The following is a 21,819-nucleotide window of genomic DNA, read 5'->3' on the forward strand; positions in this document are numbered from 1 at the left end:
GAAATTAGTGATACAGCCTTAACTTTCTTTAAAATTTCCCTACATTTTCTCTTTCTTTTCCTTTTTGTTTAGTTAATAAACCTTAAAAAAATAAAAATTCATGGAAAATATCAAGAAACCGTTTATCATCCAATCTCTCGAAACCATTTTCTCAAGTTTTTTTTGAGCCTGCGCAGTGCGACTCATAGGTTCCACAATGATGTCATTCTCCATTTTGTTTTGACCTTGGCTATCCCCATCAGCTATCATTCAATAATAATTTAATTCGTTACAGTATTATATATGAAGTCATCTATCCGGTTGAGATTTAAAAAAGAGAAAAAAGCTTACTCTCTAAAACCAGCCCTTCCGTCGTTATATGATACTTTAAATCCTGGTTACATCACTCGAGATACTCCATTATGGACGAGATTACCCCAGATTGTTTTTTCAGCATCGAAAGCTGCCACTGTTATGTTCCACATATATTGACAATAGCTAACCTTGGCCTCACACTCATACCACTATTTTTACCAATATCTTTTCTAAAGTCAAAGCTCAAATCCTGCATGGTTCAATTAAATACCTTAGGATGGAGACTAAACTAATTTGTTTGTCAGTATCGAAAAAACCCTTGGCCTCATTCTTACTATTGTTTTACCAATATCTATTCAACAATTCAAGCTCAAATCCTGGTTTAATCAGTCCAAATACTTCATTATAGAGAATAGCCTAAATTGTTTGTCAGCATCAAAAATTCCAACTGTTATGTTTCTCATATTGACATTAGTTAACCTTGGCCTCGCGCCTCATTTATGCCACAATTTTGCCATTATTTCTTTCGAAGTCCCAGGAACCGACCGTATCCTTTTAATCTGATTGGTGTATTTCACTCAAAGGTGCTTAAGTTATTTTCTTTACTTCCGATGAAATAGTTGTTATCAATGGATTCAAATGTTTTTAGCCAAAAGTGGTTCTTAGACGGCTTCAGGTCTTTTTCCTTCGTGTTGACAGCTTTTAAATTTTTAATATTTTCAAATTTCTGAACTTTTCCTCCCTCTTTTTCTTTCTTTCTTTTTTTCTTTCTTTCTTTCTTTCTTTCTTTCTTTCTTTCTTATAAACTTTTGAAAATTTTCTCGAGATCATTTTCGTATTTTATAAAGTATTCAAGAGGAGTGGGGAGTGGGGTCACTTATTTTTAGATTCCATTCAGTTCAATAATTATGATTTTAAAAGCATTACTCCAGGCTTACTGTCTGGTTGCTTCAGGAGAACTGTCTCATAGGAGGTCAAGGTCACTGCGATTCACTAAGAAAGAAAGAAAGAAAGAAAGAAAGAAAGAAAGAAAGAAAGAAAGAAAGAAAGAAAGAAAGAAAGAAAGAAAGAAGAAAGAAAGAAGCCAAAGAAAGAAAGAAGCCAAAGAAAGCCAAAGAAAGCCAAAGAAAGCCAAAGAAAGCCAAAGAAATCCAAAGAAAGCCAAAGAAATCCAAAGAAAGCCAAAGAAAGCCAAAGAAATCCAAAGAAAGCCAAAGAAAGAAAGAAAGAAGAAAGAAGAAAGAAAGAAAGAAAGAAAGAAAGAAAGAAAGAAGAAAGAAAGAAAGAAAGAAAGAAAGAAAGAAAGAAAGAAAGCCAAAGAAAGAAAATGACCAAAGGCAACAAAAATCAGTGATTCACAGACCACACTCCCATCATGTGTCATTAAAGCCGTTTCAAAGTTTGACTAGCAATCAAAGAAACGGTAGCTCGAGGACATTGCATCTTAGACTTTAGTTTGGATGACGTGTTCATGAAATGTCATGTTCTGTAATTACTATAAAGTGCCCGCATTGGTGTTTACTTGACTTGTCCTTAGTTGTTGTTTCCACTTTGTACGATTGATTGATATCTGTGCTCTTTCGTTAGCGACGCTCGCGGCAAGGTGTTTTTTCTGGTTTTTCTTTTTTTTTTTTTTTTTTTTTTTTTTAACTTATATTTTCACTTCTTGGTTATTGTTCAATAAAGTACTAGTTATTGTTTAATATTTCAGTATTCTATTCAGGTTACTCCTGAGTATTTCATTGTCGCTTCATGTATTGTATTATTTTCATTTTCTTCCTTTTTTATACTTAAGTTGGTTGCATTTTCAAAATTTTTTTGTCAGTTTTGTCTTTTGCACACCTTTTTTTATTAGTTATTCATTTTTCTTCATTCATCTTATTAGTTTTATATTCTAAATCATTTACACATTTAATCTATTTTATTTTCTTTCAAGAATTCTACAACTCTTTACCTTTTCAATTCGATATTTTCTTTTCCAAGGACAATAACACTATAAACAGTTGACATCTGCAAGATCCTTTGAATTCTTTCTTATCTTTTTAAACCTCTGATTTCCCCCCTCCATGTATTCAGGCATTCCTATCAAGTATTATCAACATCTAGTATTATGTTTTGACAATCAAAATTTTGTTGATACGCATATGAATTATTGGCATAAAGAACCTTTTGTCAATAAAGTTATGTTCATGATTTATAGAACATTCTAGCTGTTTTCCTAAAGCTATGTTATGTTTATCGGCAAAGTGATAGATTTGATTGACTGCTGAGAATACTCCCGTGAGTCTTACTTATCCGGTGATTGCAAAAAGGATTTGATTTTGCGCACGAAAAACTTAAAAGGGATGCGAAAATTAATGGCATTCGTTTTATATTGTTTTTAAAGTTTTCTCTTTAAAATTTCTTTTAGTTTCTTTCCTTTATTTATTTTTATTATTTGTTCTGCAGTTTAGTTTACATTATTTCAATTTTAAATAATCTTAAAACAACTAAACATTTATATATTTATTTTTCTTCTAAATGCAACGAAAAAGTAAATCATTAAACCCAAGCTCTTCTCTCTCATCATATCGATCAGTGATGCCTTCTAACTCAAGTGCTAGAATATCTTCCCAGTCTCCATCTTTAATTTAATTCACTAACCTATTAAAAGCTTAATTATTTCCTTAAGGACAAAAATTGTCAGTTTATCAATGTTAGATCACTGTATTTTCGCGCCATTGATTATTCATCAGTTCCGGACAAACCTCATGCTTTCTCATGAATCACAAACATTTAGTAAATCTAGAATGTTCTTTGGTATATTTTATCGTAGATTTGTTTGTGCCACGAGTTTCACGCCATGAGAAAGATACAGATGCATAGTTACTCATCATCACGTGGAAGGAACTAGAACATTCAATCCGCTGTCCATCAAGTACTCTCGCCTCTAACCAGAATCTCATCATGTAAATCATAAGGTAAGGAATATTATTTTCGCCCCTTCAATCTGTGTTCTACTTTTTGAAAAATCGTTTCTATCGTTGCTTTAATTTATTTCCTTTCCTTTCCTATCCTTTCCTCTACTCTTTTTCTTTGTTTACATCGTTTTCTGGTTTTCTTTTAATGCAATATCGCTTTGGCTTGTTCTCCGTGAAATACTCTTCAACAATCACACAGCCTAATTGAAAGTACATCTCAGAGCACTATAGCAACCCATAAGAAACGGCAGATATGAAGTACCACTCTAAAGTCTTTTTCTTGACTTATTAGCACGTTTCTTTTTAACTATTTAAATAAAAGTCCCTTTATAAACTATACAATACTTCTTACACGAAATCAGATTTATATTTCATTAAACATTAACTCTAGCTTTCGTTTTGGAGGTGGGGTAGGACGGTTGAAATTTCCTTTGTAGGACGTGCAAAGGCACCTGGGATGTGAACATTTGAAGTCGGTCTAAATAGGCGAATGACAATCTATAAAGACATTCACTTGTCAAGGGTCCCTAAAGGAACCATTGTGGTGTGCGTATTAACTTTTTCGATTCGTTTTTGCCAATGAACAATGATATTGAAAGAGCTTTATTTTTCTGAGTATATTTTTCAAGGGTCTGATTTTTTAGGTAGGTGTTGCCGGAACCCATTAAAGTGCACGTAGCTATAACACTTTAAAAGAGAATACTGCGCTATCCGGGGTTACTACTAGAACGTTCTGCTGCTCAAAACTGACTTTGTCACTGTTATTTTTTCATAGTTTTAAAAAAATTCCTGAAAATAAACAAACATTAGGGAAATAACACGAAAACACGCTTTCGATCTCGCATATCACCGCTTTTTAATATTGAAAAGTTTGAAAGGTTTTTGAGGGAGCATAGATGGTATTGATAAACGTACAGTTCCTACTAATGCGGTACCCCATCGGCGCTCTACATATAGCAAACAGTAATAGAATATAGCGCTAGATTATTTCTAGAACATAGCTAGGATAGGAAGGCCACCGCGTTTATCGGAAATCTATTTAAGCACTACGTCCTCTTTAAATGGTGTAAAATATTGAGCTATATCTGTTCTTTCTTTTTTTTTTCCTGGTCGATTTAGTGCTGTCTAGAAGCTTCCTTTACTTAAGACTGGATAAGATTTCATTAGAAGAGATAAGTGAGCAACTATCGGGTGTTACTGCGGATGTGTAATGCTATTTTACAAGGTTCTTTTATCGCTTAAAACCTGATGAGCATGAGATTTCATCATAAGAGATGAATGAGCAATTATCTGGTGTTACTGATATGTAATGCTATTTTTATTGATAAGGAGGAAAAGTGAGGGAAACAGAGGATCTCTAGCTGATTTCTTCAGAGGCAACTAGCCAATCAGCGCAGAGTGGACATGCACAAACGTGTTGGCGTTACCCCGTGGGAAAAAAATAGCGCCTCACTGCTGGCTTGACCGATGTACGGTACTGTCTAAGTTTTTCGATCCAAAGAAAATCAAATAATATGGAGAACAACTAGTCTTTAATAAAAAGTATTACGTGGTTGATACAAAACATCTATAACAATGAAACCTACGTACGATAATATACTTCAAATTACCCTACATTTCACAGTGGCGGATCCAGGACTTTAAGAGGGGGGTTCATTTTTGCAAATCTAGGCACAATAATAACGTTCTCTTGCATCATCAGTTCCCATGAGGCACATCACTGGCCTAGGGGCGCTCCTGATAAGGATAACCTTTCCACCAGTCCCATTTCATATTAAATCTCATGAGTTAGTACCATACTTTCATTTATTTATTTAAAAATATATATAAAATCCAAGGTATCAGCCGGTGGGGGGGGGGGGGGGGTTCATTTGCACCTAATTAACCCCCCCTAAATCCGCCACAGTTTCATATTCCGGATGCGTTACCAGCGTGGTCGGTCCTTGTAGTGTAATGGTTAACACATCGGACTGGAATACCGAAGACGTGGGTTCTATTCCCGTCAAGGGCATTTGATATTTTTCTCTCATACTCTCTAAGTCTTTAATAGTTTGCCATTGAATATGACATAAAACTGAATTAAAACATTTGATGGACAAAACATATTTTTCTAAAAACTTCAAGGCTCAAAAACAAGTTGAGTACACCATCACATGTAGTACGTTCACATGTGAAGTTATCACCTTTTATTTTTTGCTCGTGATTTCTATAGTTTTATCATATAGAAAAAATTTGAATAACTCCTTTTAGTTATTTCGCCAAATGCGAGGTTTTCCCTGAATTCTGTTTATAGAGCGGTTTTCTTATGACTGTGAAAAACTCACGGCACGAACACGGTCATGACACGGCAAGGCATACATGTACACCAGACCAATCACATTGCACGAGAATTTACTCTTCATCCAATTAAATTTCACAGCTCGGAACACGGTGCGGACACGATCACGCCAAGGTCACGGCACTGTCCGACCAATCACATTGAGCGAGAAAAAAAATCCCCCAATCAAAAGTCTAGAAACATCACGGTCGCGGAAAGGCACGCATACGGCACTGATTTTTTCACAGTCATACGAAAACTGCTCTATTTTTGCGTGTGGTGTGGTGTGGTGTGGTGTGGTGTGGTGTGGTGTGGTGTGGTGTGGTGTGGTGTGGTGGGGTGGGGTGGGGTGTGGTGTGGTGTGGTGTGGTGTGGTGTGGTGTGGTGTGGTGTGGTGTGGTGTGGTGTGGTGTGGTGTGGTGTGTGCGCATATTGATTTCTCGCGTGAAGTACGAGAATACCAAATAGGACCAGCATGGATCAATTAGACTCCACCCTCTCCACGGTTTCTTTCTAAGAGTCCGATTTTCTTTAGTTTATCATCCATTCGTCTATGAAGATCAGCTCTTTGAAACTAGCTGTGTTTAACGTCATGTGTAATAGGTCACTCATGATAATATACTTGGTGTATTAAAGTTTTTGTTAGTCAGGTGACATGAAGCTCTTGAAAGGGGGCGGGATAAGCAAAACTCGAAAATAAATCTTCATTGGCAGGCGCAACGATTGCTGATATCAACAGGGTGCTAATTTGCATGTGGCATGCGCTAAATCCGCAGAACCGTATTACATGGCCACATACAATGTGCCATAAAAAGTACTAAATTCAAGCTAAAAAGCGCAAAGTTCAAATGTTCAAAAATCATCAACAACTATAAAAAGACTATAAAGGTTTTTATTAAATTTTATTTATTTATTGAGCTTTTATTATTGGGCTTCCTGTGTTGTAGATACGTTGCCCATTTTTCAAAATAATGTCGATAGTACATTTATAATATACATTACCTAAGTTCTTGTAATTAGCTGGAAAGTGGTGGGTGTCGACACTTGATTTTGCGAAAACCACTGAAATGCCTTACATTTATCTGATTTGCACATTTGAAATAATTAGGTATGTTTACAATGCGTTATTAATCACTGAAATCATTCCCATTGCAAAATTTTCGATTTTTCGATTTTCGGTAAGTTTATGATGACTAAATTCAAAGAATATAAAGAAATATTATATAAGAATATAATATAAGTTGTAACAATAGAACATTCAGGTTCGCGTATAGTGCACGAATCATTGCATAGTATCTAAAACGAGAGTAAAAATCAAGGTTCCCCAATTTTTAAAACATATCGACTCCTATACATCTAGACGGGAAGCATAGCACATCATTTTAATGTGAATCAACAGGTGGGTGTCGATAAGTATTTGGAAATATCTGAATGGGAATAACATCAAATTGTTGGAATTTCACACAATTACTCAGATTTTGACATTCTATAGCTGTTGTTACAAAGCGTCGATTTCATTTATATCTTAGCCAAATAAATAAATATGATATCAAAATTAGGCAAATACAAAGCGTTCGTATTTTACCTTGCCCTACGACGATGTTTATTGGTGATTCGAAACGACAACAAACTGCAGCCTACTATCATGAACAGAGATTCTTCGAATGTCCTCAGATAACCTTGGATAACTCAAGCTATTTCCTTCTAAATTCGTTTTAATATAAAAGTAGTCCTTAACATATATCCTGCAGAAAAATATTTTACCTAGAAGCATATTAGTGCAACGAAAGACGTTTGTTTATAATAGACTGAACAGAGCATCCATATTGGTCACTCTTCACATAAACGTGAACATGCGTAGTCAAATTAGCACCCTGTTGCTGATATCTATGATTAGAGACTTTGCATGCGCGAGCATTGGCGCATTTCCATCGCTTTAAATCTCAATAATTGTCTTACATACCAAGAATAAAAACTATTGCTTTTTTTGTTTATATACTGTGATAAAGTAGTTCATATTTATAAATGAAGAATTTGGACGACAGAAAAATTATTGGGATGCATTTTACTTTGACAATTTTTTTAAAAGTGCTACTACGACGAAAATCGCTCAAACTTGGATTCAGCTGAAACTTCCTAAGAATACTCTTTAAAGGTCCAATAATCACTGTATGAAGTGTTTTCTCGATATTCAGGACGAAAGTATGATATTTTTACGATTATTTTTTGGAGTCTGTGACGTCATACACTCAACATCGAACATCGCTCCAAACATTTCTTTGTAGTTTATGATCAAAATATCAGTAGTAAAGGGAGAAAGAAATACCCAAACACCCCAAAATATTAATTATAGTCACAAGTAATGTGAAATAAGCACATTAGCCACCCTTTGGGCTTCATAGGAATAAAATAAATTAAGGATTTATATGTGACAAAGAAATATATGTAGCAATGTTTGATGTTGAGTGTATGACATCACAGACTCCAAAAAATAATCGTAAAAATATCATACTTTCGTAGTGAATATCGAGAAAACATTTCATACAGTGAATATTGGACCTTTAAAGAGTATTTTTAGGAAGTTTCAGCTGAATTCAAGTTTGAGCGATTTTCGTCGTAGTAGCACTTTAATCGTATCATCTTTAGTAAAAGAAGTAAGTAAAAAAATTCAGTATTCAATTACGCCCTAACCCTAAAAATATTTCTTACCTAAATTACATTAATCATTTTCAAGATATCTTTTCATAATCAAAAGAAAACTCCTTTGAGAATACTAAGACAATAATGATAATTAGCTTAAAGCTGCCGAAAAGGATCTGGAAGTGTAGGTATAAAACGTCATCATGCTTAAGGTCTATTTCGCTCACACATACCACTACGTTCAATAGTCAATAAGTACGACACTTAGCACGCATTATGATCTTTTTAAACCCTTAAAAATCATTTCTAAACGATGTTTTTTATATTTACTTTCCAAATTACACCAAAAATATTTCCACTCTGCTGGATATTGAGAAGTGTGTGTAGGCGTGAATTTTATTTATCGACCATTGCAGCTTCAGCATATATATATGTGGGTGTTTTTGACGTTTTTGAAGCTAGATTTGAAGATTTCTTGGCCTTGAGGGTTAATAAACAAAAGTTTGTGGCTGGAAGTTGAGACGCCATCGTATATGAGTTTTTCTGTGGTGTAATTGAGGATGCAAACCAAAACCACCCACCCGTCACGAGATGTTTGAGAACCACATGTATAAAGCACTCAAATAGTGGACGAAAAATCACTCTAACCATTTACTACCACGCTTGGTGGTAGTAGAAAAGTAAATGATGGAGGGTTGATTTGAATAAGGTTGAAATAGAAGGATAAGCACATAATGTTAACCTGCGGTGTAGCTGAGGGCAAAGAAAGTGGGGGAGTATGAAAGGCGTTTAATAAAGTTCGTCTGCCTTGCCTTGTCTGGCTGGTTGCTCGTCTAAATTATGAAATACTTTGCTTTTTTCTTCCTTTTGACTTTTGGATGACAAAATGATGGACACTGATGGACATTATGTTCTCTTCATTAATCCATCCATCCATCCATCCATCCATCCATCCATCCATCCATCCATCCATCCATCCATCCATCCATCCATCCATCCTTCCATTCTTGGATCGTTCATTCATTTATTTATCCTTACTCATAATTGTTTTTATACTTGTTCACTCTCTGTTCAATCCATTCATTGTTTATTTATTTACATTATTTTCGCTCGCTATCTCTCTCCCTCCTTCATCTATCCATGCAACCATCCATCCAACTCACTGACGTTTCGGACGCTAGTCCGTCGTCGGAGTAAAAGAGCTCTTTTACTCCGACGAAGGACTTGCGTCCGAAACGTCAGTAAGTTTTTTCATATCTTCTCACGGTGTAAACCTTTTATCATTACTGTTTCATTAGAAACGACGACGCAGCTCACACTAGTTTTTAGCTAGTTATATCTTCTATATATTATAGGTTTTTCAGGATGACCGTTTCGAATATATAGCTGTAAGAGTCTTGGGATAGCCTTCTAATTTTATCTTTTTACTTGAGCAAAAGTTAAATTGTACGCTTCTGTGGAAATAAAATTGTAAGTGCTTAGTCGTTTAGGTTAACGAGAGTATCTTAGGTGCACGCTATTCATGAATTCCTTTACGTAAACGTGGAGTCTTTTGGCTGATCAATTGTTTGCAAACACAATCATATTCATTATTCTGAATTTCCTATGCTGGGCAATATTAATATCAAACGATCTTGAGTTTAAATTTTAAATTTCAGTGGCGGATCCCAGTATTTTAAAAAGTAAGGTTCAGCAGGAAAAGCTGGTAAGATTGGCTTCACCAAAGGGAGGTTTCAAAATGACTGCCGCGTAGAAAAAGCTGGTAAGATTGGCTTCAGAACTGGAGGTTCCGATTTCATTCTACTGAGCGTAAAAAACATGAATGGTTTTACGAGATCGTACAAAAAGGGGGTTCCACGCAACCCAAGGAACCACCCCTGGAAACGCCACTAAATATTCCCGATGTCTGAGTAGTGCAACTTGTTTAGCAGACGGAGTAGCACTTTGGAGGGTATTTGGGGAGGTAATCCTCGCCCCAGTCTCCCTTTGCTTCCTACGTAGACTAGAGACTAAGAGCTAGGTTATATAATAGTCATGCGCACTATTCCATTTCCATACAGGTTACTGCAGATTTCTGTTAGATATTTTCACCGTTTATTCGAGTTCCTTAGCTGGGAGGAAATAACTTTAGAATAGAGTTCTTTTAGTTTTATGTGGTCTTTATGTATATGAAGATAGTTAGTCAAATAAACGTTCAGTTCAGACGTAGAACTTTTGCTACGTCGGATCTAATCAGTTGCCTTTGAGATCGACTGAAACCATTAAATCAAGCGTCGCATGAAAACTATGCAGCTGCGCATATTATTTCTCCAAAGTCGCTGTAATATCGAGCCCTTTGTAATGGATGCATTACATTTGACGCGATGAAAGTTGGACGCGCGCTTGAATCAACGCTAAGAAAGTGGTAATTCAGAAAGTAAGGGAAAGTGCCGGCGCACCGGCATTCTGGATGAGCACCTCGTATACTCGATTCTAGAAACCATCATTCAAAGAGCAAAGGTGGACTGGTAACGATCTCATGGAGCATAGGATTGTGGGAAAAGGTTTTGATGTTATCCCGAAATCAATCCCTCAATACTTTGTATGCTTTTGTTACCAGTCTTCTTGTAAGCTTTAGAAAGACAGATAAGATTAAAACTGCGCTGCAAAGCGCCTTGGACTACTAAGTGTTTAGAAAAGGAAAAATTCGCGGTTTGTGCTTTGATATAAAATTCTTCTTTCTTTCTTTCTCTCTCTCTATTTTTGCTCTCACAAATTTAAACCAGCATTTTCAACAGGGAAAAATGGAAAAACAACACAAACACCTTAAAGTCATCTTAAACCATTTTAATTAGCGAAAAAAAACATACACAGAAAGAATGTGCTGCGAATACAAATAAAAGCAAAGCAGTAGTAAAAAGTCATAGATCTCCTTGTAATGACCATACCCAGCAATGTGCGTAAGTAGCGTTCCCATGAAGATTTTTGAGGCGCTAAAAGCTGCACGTAGAGACCTCGATATAATCTACTGAGATGAAACCTTTGGGATTAGACTCAGTAATGGGGACTCTAACAATCAGGCTTTGTATCATGTATTCACTTTGTTTTGATCAGCTAAAATATATAATTTCAAAATCCAGCAAGCTTTTATTTTACATTTCGAATAGAAACCTTGCTTTTTCTATAAGAATAAGAACGAGAACGAGAACGAGAACGAGAACGAGAACGAGAACGAGAACGAGAACGAGAACGAGAACGAGAACGAGAACGAGAACGAGAACGAGAACGACGACAACGACAACGACAATGAAACACGAATAAGAATAAATATAAGAAAATTAAAATTCGAAATTTGAAAATAGGAAAAATTAATGCTTAAAGTGAGACAATTGGTTTGTTTATGTAAGAAAGTGGTAAGTATGATATCCTTTAAGAGATTTCAAACATTTTAGGCGAGCTTAAAGCATATCCAGCACTCTTCAAGTACTCTAGTGAAACAAGTGACAAAAACAGTCATTTGTTGAAAGGCCTTTAATACCTCCCGCTGACCCTGTCTGCTACCAATACAACATATATTACGAGATATATTAGATCTGTTATATCTCATCTACTCAATATCTGTCTGGAAGTAAAAGCCCAAAATGAAAAACAGCTTTGGATCACTGATGACTGCTTTTTATATATGTTATTTTTCCTTTTTTCATTGACATCGAATCAACAGCATAACGGGAAAACTCACAAAACCATGATGCAACGATAAAAGCAGAGAAATCTTTAAAAGTAAAAAAAATCTTTGAATAAAATAGTTTACATGCAAAAAAAAAAAAAAAAAAAAAAAAAAAAAAAACACACACACACACACAAGGAACGATAAAAGCAGAGAAATCTTCAAAAGTGAATAATTTGTTTTGTTTTGTTTAATAAATAATAACCAATTCATATTTATTTCTTGATTTTATTTAAAAATAAAATCTCAAAAAAAATAAAAATAAATAAAAATAAAAATAAAAGCAGGCTTAAACCAGCTTATTTACCCCACAGCATGGCTATCATAAAAACCCTCTATATGCAAGCCATTGAATTGCGCGCGGTGTTTTTCGAGTGAGGTAACTGCCGTAGATGATTTGTACCATTAACATAAAAAAAACCGGTAGTTTCGTATATTGATTTTCTGTTGTCATCTAGTATACACCATCGCAGCCGTCATGTTATTCAGTCTATTCCTATAGCTATAAATGATCCTTTGATAAGCTTTCTTATCTAATAGCTCTACCTTAAAGAAGCCGAAATCCTTCTTAACTCCACGCAGCCAGGAAGCCCTATTTCATAAAGCGTCACATCAAAGGCGCGCTGAATCGTATCGGAAAACTCTTGAAATATCATTAAGAGAAAGACCAGTAGATAGAGGAAACGATAACTTTGATATTTGACGATTTTAAGGGCTTTTTGATGCATGATTAGCTTTCTCCTTTATATTATTCAAAAATTACTGTAGCTAGCTAAGGAACTAAACAGAAAAGAAATAACCTTTCAATCATTCACTGAAATAGAAAGCGGTAGGATGGATGGAAGATAGATAAAGGAAATAAGAAAGAAAGGAGAAGAAAAACGAATGTATAAAGACAAGCTAGAATGAGAAAAGAAAATGGATGGTAGAGAGTAACAGAAAGAGGCATAAAAGAAGAAACGAAAGAAAGCGAGAAATTAAATGAGCAAAAAAGGAAAGACAATATGAGAAAGAAAGAAAGAAAGAAAGAAAGAAAGAAAGAAAGAAAGAAAGAAAGAAAGAAAGAAAATAAACCCTCCGTTTCGAACAATTAATTAAATTTACTTGGCGTATATTGGCTTACAAGATAATCCATTTACTACAAGATGATAACAGTGTTTCTCATGCGATTGATAAGGCCCGGTGCTGACCCAGTTAGATTAACTCTTTTTTTACCACATGCCACGTCTGTAAATATACCAATGGAGCTGACTCACTCAGTCGCGCTCTGAAGTGCTTTGTGGATTTTGCTTGAGTTACAAATTTTATTATGTAACGTATCAGGATAACGTGAATTGAAGCGGTGAAGATTAGCTTAAAATTGTTTAAAGTTCTTCCGCATACGTTATTAGTTATATTAATTCTGTTTTAAACACTAATCTGGTCCTAATTCCCTTTGAGTGCTGCTTAAACATTTTTCTCAATTTATTTCAAAAACCTTTTTGTGAAGAGATTTTTTCCCCTTTCATGGAATGGATCCTGCAATCACTCTTGTAGGGTATCCTCCTCTTCTTTTTTATAGCTAGCTTGGAATTGTTTCGTTCTTTCGTTCGTTTCTTCATTCATTTGTTCGTTGATCCATCCATGCATCCATGCATCCATGCATCCATGCATCCATGCATCCATGCATCCATGCATCCATGCATCCATGCATCCATGCATCCATGCATCCATGCATCCATGCATCCATGCATCCATGCATCCATGCATCCATGCATCCATGCATCCATGCATCCATGCATCCATGCATCCATGCATCCATGCATCCATGCATCCATGCATCCATGCATCCATGCATCCATGCATCCATGCATCCATGCATCCATGCATCCATGCATCCATGCATCCATGCATCCATGCATCCATGCATCCATGCATCCATGCATCCATGCATCCATGCATCCATGCATCCATGCATCCATGCATCCATCCATCCATGCATCCATGCATCCATGCATCCATGCATCCATTACTGGTTCGTTCATTTATTTATCCTCTTACTCATTTACTTCTGAATGGATGAATTTCTTATTTCACTCTCTCCTTCATCCATCCACTCTTCCATCCATTCATTGTTTATTCCTTCTTTTTTCAACATCAAATGTATGTCGAATTCAGAGGTCTACTCCATCCCTGTGACAGTCGCTTCTAAATCTAGGCACGAAGTGCATTATTTAACAAAAGAAAACTATTCTACTCGTTTTCAGGTCATTCCTCCTTAACTGATATGAAATAATTCCCAGAATTCCTTACCTTTTTCTAAATTTGTAAATAGAGAACTGGTAAGTCTTCACTCAGACGACTCAGCTATATATGTTTCTCACTTTTCTTCTTTTCTTTTCTTTTCTTTTCTTCTTTTTCTTTTCTCTTTCTTCTTCTTTTTTTCTTTCTTCTTTTTTTGTGTAGAAATATTTTGCACTCAGCTATATATTTTTCTTTTCTTTTTTCTTTTTCTTTCTTTCTTTCCCTTTTTTTCTTCTTTTCTTTCTTTCTTCTTCTTTTTTGTGTCAAAACACTTTTGCATATACAATTTAGAAAATTGTAACAGTGGATACCACTTATTGCATGAAATATAAACCTATTAGCTCCATCTTTTAGTTAGAAATACAAGATGAAAAAATATCCTAATGTTTTTTAATAACTAATCAAATACACTGTAAAATGGCAAAAAAAACTGCCTCATTTCTTTCAGAAAACATCAGATTCAAATCTCATAACCTAAATGTATGTGAGTAAATGTATGTCTTAGCAAATTGAAGTATATTTACTTAAATCTTAGGCGTTTTTCCTTGTGAAGGTGACATCTATCAAGAATTCTTGAGACCTCCATCCATGAACCTTTCTCAGTATTTGAAGATGAACGCCACTGTGTCAATAAATTTGTAAGTATTTCTTTTGGTTGTTAGTTAATTGACGGAAGCCACGCTGATCGCATGAAGGTTGTAGTCTCTAATTGCCGGCCTTGTATAGTACGAGGCATTTTCTTATAGTTGTTTTCGTTTAGGTGAGAATTAAAGGGAAGAATAACACTCGTGTTCCAAGTCAAATTTGTAAAGCATAAAAGGCATTTAGATTCTTCGTAAAAGAAAAAGAAAAAGAAAAAGAGAACCAGCCAAAGAAGAGAAAGTGGCAAGAAAAATAGAATTACTAGTGCCTGAATACGCTATGATGAACTTGTTTTAAGAATATATCCCTGTAAATTTAGCTTCAACTAGGCTTTTAAATTCTGTGAGTTGATGAGTGAAAACTAAATGATTATTTTACGTGGGTAAAGAAAATAATATGGATGGGGAAATGGATGAAAAGAAGAAATAAAAAATGAGTGAATAAAGAACGAACGAATGATGAATGTATTGAGTGGAGAGATTCGAGATTCGGATGGATGGATGGATGGATGGATGGATGGATGGATGGATGGATGGATGGATTGAAACCTCCATCAGCAACTTATTACCTAATGAACTTAACGTGTAGGTTTGGATTATGATTTGTAATATTATTACTGAAGTGTTTTTAATTGCCTAAATTATTTTAAAACTCGCCATTTAATAGTCCCTTGTACTAACATCCTTTTTGGATTTTACACCCTTGCTGTGAAACTAGCTTGGATGTACATACTTGATGTTAATTATTAGTTATCCGATCAGTAATATTTTCTGGTGTTGGCGTAAACTCTTACATAAATTATTAAGCGGACAACCTTCATTGAGCGGACAGCTAGTTTCACGATTCCGAAATTTTCGTGCAATATTTACTTTAAAAAAAACCTTTCTTAATGGGACACTGCTCGGAAAATAACCGACATTCCCCCATATTTACTTTAAATAAAACATCTATATAGCGGAAACCTTTAAGCAGATACCTTCAATAAACAATAACAGCTCCAATAATGTTCGAAGTTTTCTTCTCATGTTAACTATAAAACGAACCCCTATTCAGCGGACCCCATATTAAACGGACAACAGACAAGGCAAGGCCCCAGAAGTAATGATAAAGGAAACACAGTAGATATACACAAAATTAAGCAATGAGACGTAAGACGACATCCCAAAAGTTGACTAAGCTAATAGAGTTTGACTTTAAAGCGCTGTTTTGTAAACTGTTAAGCAAAATAATTGACAGAAAAACAGGTGTATAGTTTCAGCTGTATAATTTAGCACCATACGCCGTGAGTAAGGTGGAGTTAACTGGAATGAATCTTAGATTTTTAGCCTTTAGACTGCCAACTAAAAACAATAGATAGACTGCATACTTTGAATCTAGATAGACTGCATACTTTGAATCTACAGCCTCTCCTTTTAACACTGTTATTAATTTATGCATCCATGCATCCATGCATCCATGCATCCATCCATGCATCCATGCATCCATGCATCCATGCATCCATGCATCCATGCATCCATGCATCCATGCATCCATGCATCCATCCATCCATCCATCCATCCATGCATCCATCCATCCATCCATCCATCCATCCATCCATCCATCCATCCATCCATCCATCCTCTGTTCAATCCATTCATTGTTTGTTTATTAATTATCTTCGCTCGCTCTCTCTCTCCCTCCATCATCTATCCATGCAACCATCCATCTTTGTTCATTCATTCATTCATTTCTTTTCATTCCATCTCTCCGTCTACTTTTTTTTCACCTTTCCTATATCTTTTATTTAATCTTTTTTCCTGGGCTCTCTAATCTCTCAACCCTTTCAGTACTCTCTTAACGTCTACTCGCTCTCTAAATACCAAAAGAATTATCAAAAGCTGAATAAATCTCGAGACACCACAGTGTAACTTAACCCTTTATTGAATTCTCGTTGCCTAAACGAAATCTTATTTAAATTTTAGAATTCAAAATTGACATCAAGTTGCATTCACATATGAATGGAGACGAAGTGAAATAGAAGAAAGGTAAGCACTCATTTTAATAATCCATGCGCAAGTTAGTTTACATTAGATATTTACTCACACCTTGGCTAATTAACAAATTGCCATTCTCAAGAAATAACATTTTGTTGATAAGACGAAATGCTTTATGTAGATTAAATCAAAATGGAAAATGAAACAGTGATCCCCCCCAAAACACATTCAATTAGACCAATACTGACGTTATCAACTGGTTTTAATCTAACTCCTTCCACCGGAGTAAATCCAAGCAGAATTCGATCCCACTTTTTCCACTGAAAACAATATTTGACAGGCAAACCACCTGATTGGTTGAGGAATTGCTTGTCACTCTTACCTTTCCGCTGTTAAATTACAACCGGTAGGTGGTTGTATACCAGTACCTTCGACGTACCGAGGCTATTGGACATGGCGGGTTTTAATGTTTGGAATAATTCCACGACCTCTCCTCCGGGATCGACTCAAGACACCACAGCTGATGAAGATCGATGCATCATGCCATTCGTTCACGGAATTCCCATCGTTATTATCAACTCAACCTTAGTTTTTGTTGGGACGTTTGGGAATTTTCTTATTATATCTTCTGTTCTCAGCACGCATCGATTGCGTCGTAGGATCTCAAACTTTCTTCTCGTAAGTTTAGCGTTCGCGGACTTATTTGTAACGATATGTGCTCAGCCTTTACACGCTACCTCTGTTGCGTTTAAAACATTTCGTAATTGTTGTGTTGTTAACGTGGACTGGGCATACGACGTTACCGTAAATTTTTCTTTGTTCTGCTCGCTTTTTCACCTCTCAGCCATCAGCATCGATAGAGCGCTGGTCGTGACGAAGCCACATAAACACCAGGAAATCATGAAGAAATATGGACTGAGAACAATGCTAATAGCTTGTTGGGGGATGGCATTAGTATTTGTTTGTATCCGCGTTCCTTTCCGTTCGACATTGATGTTGTCTATCGCGCTGATTGTCTTCAATTTCTTATTCATCTTGATCTGCTATACCGTGATTCTGTACCAGCTCACACGTGAGAAGGTGAACAGCAACGACCCAGCTGCTGCCATGTCCTCCGCCTCGAGGGATGCCCGCACAGAGAAGAGAGTCGCAGGAACCATCGCGATTATAATATTTTTTTTCTCCTTGTGCTGGTTTCCTCTGCTTGGTTTTTATATCTCTGTTGGAAAAGCTGTCCTTAGAGAACTGGGTGGTGTGACGTATATGTGGATACGAACTGCAGTCCTCTCCAACTCATCCATGAACTTCATCGTCTACAGTTGGCGCATTGATATCTTTCGTAAGGCTTACCTAAAAACAGTCAATAAGATGCTTCACAGACCTCGACAGTTTTTTAGAATTGCCAAACTGAACGCCAGTGTTGGTCTTTCTCAAGTAAGCAAGGATAACGACAAAGTGATGGAACTAACTGGTGACCTAGAGAAAAGTCAGAGCTACTCGAGAGATCCCCAAAGCACTGCAATGACCTCTTGTGCGACCAGAAGAAAGGAAGGGGACTCCAAAAAAGGCGCGCGCCGAAAAAGCAAGGTCGCTATTAATAACACACATGCGAAGATTTCCTCCCGTATTAAACCTGGAAAAAGTTGTAGAAAGATGGACGTCGAAGTCGAGGGAGAAATATCCTATTCCAATTTCATCATATCCAATCCTGTAATCATACTCGCGAACAAAACTACAGTGAACGAAAACCATGAGTGCTGAATGTAAAATCCTGTCAACTGAAGACATCGATATATTTTTAGAACCAGACTGCTGTTTTGGATTCTCTATGAACAAGATAGACGCTGTCTTCTTGTACCGACAAGTAATTGCAAATCCGGTATCTTATTTAGCGTTAGTCACAACTGTTTAAAGTATTGTATTTATTTCCTTAATATTATATCATATCATATGTATCCAAAATACATTGTACGACAAACTATTAAAAAAAAAAACAGAAATGATGACTAACTGTCCCCCTAGGTCAACTAAGTCAATTTAAAAAATATTGATACGCATTTTCATAGTTCAGTTTATTGTGGATAAAAATCATTTGCTGGAAAATTTCACCTGAACATGACTGCATGACTTCCCATTTCCTTTTATATCTATTTCTCTTCTTCTCTTCTTCTTTTTGTTTTTTTATTTTTAAGTCGTGATTTGTTCTGATTATGACATCTATCACATGTATGTCAATATACATGTATAGACCTGTACGTTATAGAAAGTCTAAATTTCTTATAACATCACATGTGTGCAGAGTTTTTCCAGGGGTCTCTTTTGATTTGAGAGGTTTTCTCTCGGTTCTCTTATTTTTCTCCTTCCGCAAAACCTCCGCAAAATTTCGATTTGGTCTGTGCTTTAGCCTGACTTTGATCAGCACAGAGGTTGTTTCAGGGTTCGATCTGCGAGTTAGCCGTGCCCTGACTTAGATCAACCCAAAGGTTGTTTCAGGTTTCGATCTGTGAGTTAGCCCTGTCCTGACTTAGATCAGCCCAGAGGTTGTTTCAGGGTTCGTTCTGTGAGTTAGCCATGCCATGACTTAGATCAGCCCAGAGGTTGTTTCAGGGTTCGTTCTGTGAGTTAGCCATGCCATGACTTAGATCAGCCCAGAGGTTGTTTCAGGGTTCGATCTGTGAGTTAGCTGTGCCCTGACTTTAATCAGCACAGAGGTTGTTTCATAAAATTTAAAGGTTTAGTTTTTGGTGCTAAACAATTAATCGACTAAGTTCAGCTATAAAACTAGAGCAGTCCAAATGCAAAGTTCAATTATAAATAGAATTTTAAAAATTCTTAACTTGGACACACACACACACACAAAAAAAATCTTATGAATTAATAAATATAATCAGACAATACCTCATGTCAAAAAACAAGACATTGATTGCCATGGCTTTTTCCATTGCCTTTGCTTTTATCTTACTGTATTTCAATATTTAGTTTTCCTTATGCAAGCTGCTCTTACGTTGATAGGCTTTTAAGACACAACACTTGGCATATACGTAGAACAAAGAAAGGAATAAATACTAATTAATAATAATTTATATAATTGACTTAAGATAAATCTGCTGACAGTTCATCTGTTTCGTTACCATAGCAACAAATGTAGGAAGTTCATCATAGAATTCCCTCGTCAGCCAATACAATTTACTATAGAATGTCTCTGTGCTGTCATTAGCTGATTCGATGATTCCTATGTATAATTTTTGGTTTTATTGCTTTACTACTACTACTATTACCTTAAATTTTCAATTTCGGTTGCTATTTCGAAATATCTTTGGTGACAGGTATTCAACGAGCCTTGGTTTGACTAGGCTCTTCCAAAGACAAATAGATTTGGTTGTAAGGACAATTCTAAGTCATTTGTAAACACTACACACTTTAAAGTGATAACAAACCGCCACTGTTCCTCCCCAAAAGGCATTTTTGAGCTTAGACTTATAGATAATGAAAAAGAAAGCTTTAATATTTGTTTTGAAGCTGTCAGTTAAGACAAAGCAGGTTTTGAATATGCGCAATTACTGGTACGGCGAATTAATGGACGATTAAAAAGCGAAACCAAACAATAAAAATTGAAATAATTATTGCACTGATTATTTCAAGTCGGATGTCCTAAATATTCAGGTTTATTGGTGAAATTTGGGAGAGATTTTACACGCAAGTAAAGTTGAAATATCCCCTAGACATGCATTTGGCGTCTTCCGGATGAACTAGTGTAGGAACAACACCAGTAACTGTCAACCGTCAAATCTTCCTTTTTTTCTTTGAAGACTAAATTTCCGGCAAAAAAGAATTGTAGACTCGTTAGTGTCGTCGTCTAACATGTTAGCGCGTCGAATCAATGTTAAGTATTAGATAAAATATAGCGCGACAAGTGATATTAAATATCCATTTCCTTTCAATTCTTTCTTTTTCCGTCTTTTTTATTTCTTAGGGCTCTTTCTTTTCCTGTGTTCTAGTCTCCTGTACAGTCGTGTTCTCCACTTTCTTTCCTTATTTCTCCTTTCTCGTTCCTTTCCTTTCCTTTCCTTTCCTTTCCTTTCCTTTCCTTTCCTTTCCTCTACTTTCCTTCCTTCCTCTTTTTCCTTCAATGTTTCCTCCAGTCTATTCTCTTTTCATTTCCCCCTTTGCTAAGAATTCTTCCTGATTTTTCTGCGGGTTTCTTTTTTTTACTTTGCCAAAAATACTTCGATATACCTCTGACTTTCGAATATGAATTAAATCGAAAGATTGAATCTCAGCGTGAGAAATGTCTTCAGCTTTTACTTTTTAGCCCGCAAGCAGGCAGACTTTTATTTTTTGTTCCTATTTTCCTTTTATTAGCAGACATGCGTTTTGGCGCCATTGTTTATAGAAGAGCGCTAAATGATACTTAACGACCATGCGCCCACAATCGTCTTGAAATTAAACCATTTTTACAATAACAAAAATAGTTAATCCAATGATTACGGGACTAAAATGACAGTGTATTATCGAGGTTGTTTCAAGTTGACTTAGTCATACTCTGACTTTGATCAACCCAGAGGTTGTTTTACAGTTCGATTAGTTAATGCAACATACGTATTTTACGCAAGCTCTTAAGTGTAAACCTGTAACACTTGGGGGTGGTTTCAGCGACAGATCCAGGATTTTAGAATGCGGGGTTTCAAAATGGCCGTCACGCAAAAAAAGCAGGTGCCGTCGAATTCACAAAGGTGTGCTCGAGTTTCATCATAATGGCCGTAAAGAATATGAATTGCATCACAAAATCTTACAAAGGGGGGTCCCATGGAACCAACAGAAACAAACCTCTATACGCTACTGGTTTTATGTGCACCTGTAACACTTGGGGGTGTTTTGTGCAACAGGGTCCATGTATGTGGAATACTTTAACGATGGGGCGGCCATCTTGAATCACAAGTTATTATGGGTCATCCAGGGTGCAAATAGACAAAGCTTTATTACAATAATGGCGTTGTTGACATC

The 21,819-nt window shown here is 36.0% G+C and overlaps 1 protein-coding gene and 1 long non-coding RNA gene across 3 annotated transcripts in view; both read left to right on the forward strand.

The window, feature by feature from the left end:
• The window catches only part of LOC116300396 (uncharacterized), a 77,795-nt gene that overhangs the window by 11,192 nt on the left and 44,784 nt on the right, over nt 1–21,819 (forward strand). The window contains exons 2-5 of one of the 2 annotated variants that reach the window (XR_016120399.1): nt 3,110–3,254; nt 14,164–14,238; nt 14,736–14,838; nt 16,804–16,866. This is a non-coding gene — a long non-coding RNA (uncharacterized LOC116300396). The remainder of the gene's footprint in view (nt 1–3,109; nt 3,255–14,163; nt 14,239–14,735; nt 14,839–16,803; nt 16,867–21,819) is intronic. The other variant, XR_016120400.1, reaches the window with a different exon arrangement.
• Nucleotides 17,076–18,815, forward strand: LOC116300391 (galanin receptor 2a-like). The gene has a single exon (XM_031709264.2). It carries the CDS (start codon nt 17,269–17,271, stop codon nt 18,574–18,576), a length of 1,308 nt encoding a protein of 435 aa, XP_031565124.1. The 5' UTR covers nt 17,076–17,268; the 3' UTR covers nt 18,577–18,815.

This window comes from Actinia tenebrosa, unplaced genomic scaffold (assembly GCF_029948245.1).
Source record: "Actinia tenebrosa isolate PJP-AT-01 unplaced genomic scaffold, QUT_ActTen_1.0 PGA_scaffold2__45_contigs__length_23673736, whole genome shotgun sequence".
Lineage (NCBI taxonomy): Eukaryota > Metazoa > Cnidaria > Anthozoa > Actiniaria > Actiniidae > Actinia > Actinia tenebrosa.